The sequence below is a fragment of the Eurypyga helias genome, unplaced genomic scaffold (genome assembly GCF_000690775.1).
Source record: "Eurypyga helias isolate BGI_N326 unplaced genomic scaffold, ASM69077v1 scaffold20230, whole genome shotgun sequence".
Lineage (NCBI taxonomy): Eukaryota > Metazoa > Chordata > Aves > Eurypygiformes > Eurypygidae > Eurypyga > Eurypyga helias.
Genome location: NW_010226622.1, coordinates 79,506 through 85,115, shown reverse-complemented (window position 1 = coordinate 85,115; position 5,610 = coordinate 79,506). Strand labels below are relative to the sequence as shown.

At 48.4% G+C, this 5,610-nt stretch overlaps 1 protein-coding gene across 1 annotated transcript in view; it reads left to right on the top strand.

Moving 5' to 3' along the window:
- Positions 1-3,717: 3,717 nt before the first annotated feature.
- Positions 3,718-5,610, top strand: part of VWA2 (von Willebrand factor A domain containing 2) — a 16,530-nt gene continuing 14,637 nt past the window's right edge. Inside the window, exons 1-3 of the mRNA XM_010153851.1 lie at positions 3,718-3,746; positions 3,801-3,859; positions 4,472-4,546. Coding sequence (XP_010152153.1) covers positions 3,718-3,746; positions 3,801-3,859; positions 4,472-4,546 — 163 coding nt within the window. The remainder of the gene's footprint in view (positions 3,747-3,800; positions 3,860-4,471; positions 4,547-5,610) is intronic.

Below are 5,610 nucleotides of genomic sequence, written 5' to 3'. Positions count from 1 at the left end.
ATCCACACTAGCTGCTCGCTGCTGCGACCGCTTGTGATGCTGGGGCAGGCTCTGGCTGCCTTGGCTGGCCATGCCTGAAGCATCCAGCAAAGGATATAAAAAGACGTGACTTTTGTGGAAACGCTTCTATTTGGCTTTAGCCACAGGCAAAGTCAGCAGCGTGAGCACTTCTGTCACAACAAACTACACCGTAAGTTTAGCACAAGCTCTTGGGTCAGAAAAGTGTCTTTTATTCCGTAACTCATGGGTCATGCAGGACCTGAGCTGGAGAGTGTTGGTTTTGACAGCACCCATGTGAGCAATGCTGCGAGCTCAAGTCTATGTACAGGAGCCCGTACTGCACTGGGCAAAAGAGCCTGCCAAAACCTTTCCTTGCTGCAGAACCAGGGGGTGGAATAAACAGGCTGGTTTTGCAAAACTTCTTACGGAAATTTAATCTTGTTTATCACTTGGAGGAAAAAACTGTCAAAAGTTTTAGACTGAAATATGTGATGTTTGTTTTAAGAAGTTAAACGTTTCTCTGTCATCTTCCTCCTCCCACCAGTACCTGCCCCCAGTCAGGGCAGAGCCTGTAGCCAGGCAGAGGGACATCTGCGGTTCCCAAGTGAGGTGGCCCAGTGCCTGCAAACCTGGGTGAGAAGTAAAAAGTAGAATTTACAGAAAACAGACTTTGAGGGGTCAGCAAAATTGGGTGTCCTCTCTTCCCTCCCTACACCTGAATGTCAGATGAGCCCCCAGCAGTGGGTTCCCATCAGCAGACGGAGCAGCACTGAAGGAAACCGCGGAGAACGCTGCAGCGACAGGGTGTCGCTTGGCTTGTTAAGGTTGTGCTTTGATGGATATATGGCGTAATCGTCCAGCTTTCTCTCCTACTCTTCAGCAAAAGGAGGGCAGTTTGAAAAATAAACTGGAGGTGCCATTTGTTGCAAGCCAGGTCTCTGAGTTGAGAGGAGGTGGTAATTAATTAAAGCAGCTGAGTAGTGCTTTTAAGAATCTTCTTGTCCCAGTACAATAGTGATGTTTACCCCAGAGTAGTACACATGGTGTCCATTCTGGTAACAGTAGAAACGGGGGATGTGTGTGTTTATATGTGCACACAGTTCATTCCCATCTCATGGTAGTGTTTTGTACCCAACAGCTTTAGCAAGGTAGATACATCAGCTGCAAGCCCATTTCCTTTTCTTACAGAGACACCAGCCCAGGGTGTATTTTGGATCTCTTCTCAGCCGGGTATTGCCCTGTTTTAGGCACAGCTGAGCTGTCGGACCTGGTTCTACAGCTGGGTGACCACAGTGGCCAGTGGGGTTGGGTTCTCTGTGTTTTCAGCTCACAGTTTGGTTCTGCCGCATCAGTCAGACTAGGCAAGCTGAGGTATGTTGCAGGTGGGGAAAGGTGTGTTGGGAAGATACTTGTCAAGAAGAGCTTTTTCTCCCTCTCCTCTCTTGTCTCACTCCTCCAAACAGGTACACATGGTTACACTCTTACTTAGTTTTGCATAAGCTGTCGTCATATTTATGTGGCCAAGTGAGAGTCCGAGTACAAAAAAATACGAGTTTTGACTGACTGTGGTTAGAAAACAAACCATGTTATTTTTGGCTTGGTACTGATGTTCTTGACGTGCCTTTTCTTAATGGCCAGGAAGACAAAATGAAAAGGTCCTTCACTTGCCACCCCATCCCCCAGCAAAGCTGCTGTCTAAAGTTGCTCTGCTGCTGCTAATTCTGGGCTTGCTTTCAGTTCCGGCTGCTGGGAGTCTAACTGGGCTGAAAGGAGAAGAATTCATCCTGCGCATGAGTTGATTTAAGCCCAAGACAAGACCCGGTTGTAGAAACCTCTTGGCCTGTCAGTGTTTTATATGAAAACTACCTGAAATCCCCCCACACCTGTCACATCTGGTTGCAGGCAGAGGCTTGTCCTCCTGTGTGTGTTTCATGCTCTGGAATTGGTTCCTAGAAAGGATGCCCTCTGGGCATAGCTAAAGGATGACCTTACCTCTGTAGCATGTGCCAGGGCTTCCTTGATGAAGTTACATTATTTGTGTTTACTTCCCATTATTTAAGCAAGCTTTCATCTTAATTAGGCAGCAGCAGTCTGGTGGGGGTGTTGGGAGGTTGCATTGAAGGGTGATGCTTGTAAAGCACCTGAAAATGGGCAAAGAAGTGCAAGACACGATGTTATTGTGTCTATAATCCCTAATGACGCTTCTTTCATCCCCTCTTCATTCTGGGCCCGTGCGGGTAACTGAGCATGGCCTGCTACAGGTATCTTGCTTTGTCTGATGTGAGGGGTATGAGATCAGGCAGCTGTGTCGGCTTAATGGGTCCTTGGGTGTCTGGGATGGGTGCTAGAGGGTCCCCTGGCAGGGGGAAGGGAGGGTCAGACACTGATGGTCTTGTACAAGACAGAGGGATGCCTCTTGCTCCAGGTGTCTCTCACGCTTTCTGAAGGGAAAAGCCTGCCCAGAGGAGAAGTTTCTGTTGCGTAAAGCTTGGCTTGTGCCCTGGGGTTTAGGCATTACATGCCCCTGGGCAAACCCGTAGGAGGGGATCCCCGCCTGTGGAAAACACGGCGTGCTGACACACCATTTCAGAAACTGAGGAAGTGAGAGGCCAGCGCTGAACATTACAGCCAAGGTCAAACAGACAGAGAGGGACTGCTGCTCGGCTCCTTCCTCTGACCAAGTATGTTCCTGCCTGTAGATGTGTCTGAGGACGATGGCAGGGGAAGGCTGCACTGGGACAGGCAGCGTGGGGGTCCCGTGGGACACTCCAGGAAGCCATTTCCTGACCCCCACAGCTCTGATGTGAGGTTTGCCAGACTGTGCTTTTGAAGAATTGGCACCTGGAGTGCTGGGGATGGGCATATTTTGGTGGTTTCACTAACAAGCATCAGTTCTTCCAAGCTCCTTATTAAATATATCGTTTGCTGCAGAGACAAGTCTTTCCTGAGATAAAGCCCTTTCTATTTTCTTGGAAAAACAGTTGTCTAATAGGGCTCGTTATCAAGCTTATTTGCCTTTAACTACTTGAAAAGCATCTGCTTTTTCAGTGAGAGAGGCAGAGCCCCAGCGTGAATGTGGTCACATTTGCTCTAGTGAGCGCGCCCAGTGGTTTTAATCTGGAGAAAAAATAGGTAAATGTATTTTAAACAGAAAGCCAAGGCCACCGCCAGACATGCTTGGTCTAAATCTGGGCATGCAAGGCTGGTGAGGCTGCACTTCGAATCCTGGGTTCAGTTTTGGACCCCTCACTGCAAGACACTGAGGGGCTGGAGCGTGTCCAGAGAAGGGAACGGAGCTGGGGAAGGGTGTGGAGCACAAGTCCTGTGAGGAGCAGCTGAGGGAGCTGGGGGTGTTCAGCCTGGAGAAGAGGAGGCTCAGGGGAGACCTTGTCTCTCTGCAACTCCCTGAAAGGAGGGTGCAGAGGGGTGGGGGTTGGTCTCTTCCAAGTGACAAGTGAAATGGACTCAAGTTGCCCCAGGGGAGGTTTAGATTGTGTATTAAAGAAAAATTCTTCCCGGAAAGGGCTGTCAGGCATTGGAAGGGGCTGCCTAGTGAGGTGATGGAGTCACCATCCCTGGAGAGATTTAAGAGATGTGTAGATGTGGTGATTAGGGACATGGTTTAGTGGTGGACTTGGCAATGTTGTGTTGATGGTTGGACTTGATGATCTTAAAGGTCTTTTTCAACCTAAACGATTCTATGATTTATCACGTGAGATGACCGCCAAGGAGATGATCAGCTGCAGGTAAAGAAACCGGCTTTAGGAATTGGGTTAATATTCCTCTTGGGTTTTTTTCAGATCTGTCACCATGAGCCTCTTGTTGTTTGAATCCATCTGCATTTTCCTGCTTCCCCAAGGTATGTATAAAGTCATTGTTTTGCATCAGTGGTTTCTGTCTAGGATGCCTTCCTAACTGGAGTTCTTTGTTCCCTGGAACAAGAGCCAAACTGGGGCCTCTCCAGGACGTTTAGGGGTAAACGTCTGAACCAGCAGAAAATAATACCTGGAGAAACAGATTTTCTGAGGATTCAAACACATGTGACTGATTTGTACGTGAAGAGTCAATTTGTATGGGAAAAGCTGATTTTATAATTACGTTAAAAGTTCACAGGTTTCTCCAGTGCAACTGTGTGAGGTCTCCAGTGCTTATGACTTCAACCTGTGGAGCCTAAGCCTGGCCTTGCTCTTGTTCTCATGCTGCATCCGTGCATGCAGTGAGCAGAGGGACTCTCCTTCCGTGCGCTGGAGTCAGGTCTGAAGCTTTTTTCCTGCTCTCTGACTGCGTCCCTGCTAGAAGGAATTTTCATCCCATAGATACACTGCTGTGCTGTGTCACCAAATTATTTTTTGCAAGTGTGCAATCTATACAGCAAATCAACATTGCTGCTGCTATAGATTAAAGCCTGCATGTCTTTGTTTTTGGGGGCAGTTTCTAGTGTTGATGGTTGATTATCTGTTTGATCCCGCAGTTCTTCTGGTGTTGGGTATACAAGAAATTCATGCTGACCAGGAGATGATTGGCAAGATCTCAGCTGCTGGCCAGTGTAAGTTTTGTGGTTTTTTAAAGCAAGTCATCTACGTTCTGATTTTCTTCTTTGTTTTTATCTTTTTTTTTTTAAATTATTATTATTTTTGTTTATTGGACCCCATTCGGTCTGTAAAGTCCCCAGCAATGCTCTGGCAAGCACAGTGTTGTGGCTGTGTCTGCCCTAGCCTGGCTTTTCCCCTCAGTGGTGTTAGCTCTGCATGGGATGCTGACCTACTCTGTTTTTCCCAAATTGGCTATTTGCCCAATGTCTGGTGTTCCTATCAGTTCCTTCAGAGCTTGTTTCAAGCAATCCTGATTTAAGGAGCCATGTTTAATTACAGACTTGGTCCGTGATCAGACCTCTCATGTGGCTGATTTGTTCAGGCTGTAAAGCCAGCACTAGCCACAAGGCTGTGAATAGGGTTGAGTGGGCTCCACCTGGCCAGCAGACCCTGTTCACTTACAGCTCCCTTGACGTACACGCAGTCAGTTACTTACAAACTGTGTCATCCATTCTCCTGCTAGCCATTATTTTCTATTGTCTGTCTGTCAAGTGATAAGTTACATTTTTTTCTATGCCAGGCATCCCCTCCAGCCCCATCCCGTAGCACCACGCGTTCAGCTCAGACTTTCCATCCTGATGTGCTGTGTTTGGATATTTCTCACTGTCTCACATCACCAAGATCCCTTCGGTGGGCTGCAGGCGTCTCGCTTATGAGTCTCTGTAGGAGAGCTGCATCCCCGCTCCTCGTACTGCTGAACTCCGGGGTGACTGAAGACCGTTTCTCCATGCTGAGCCCACCCTGGGGTGGGGGCGCAGCAGTTTTCTCTGTGCGTGCTGGGGCAGACAGCTGGGTTCATTGGCTGCGGGCGAACACCCAGGCTGTTGCATCTCCATGTTCAGTTTGGCTGTGAGATCAAGGCTGAGGAGCGGGGTCGGCACTGGCGGAGAGGCCGTGCACCACTTGTCCCCAGGGCAAGGCTGGTTGCCCTATTACAAAACCCAGTGACCCAGAAGGGAATGCTTTACAGCTTTCGATTCCTCATAATCTGGTGTTAGAAACCCCTACCTATGAAATT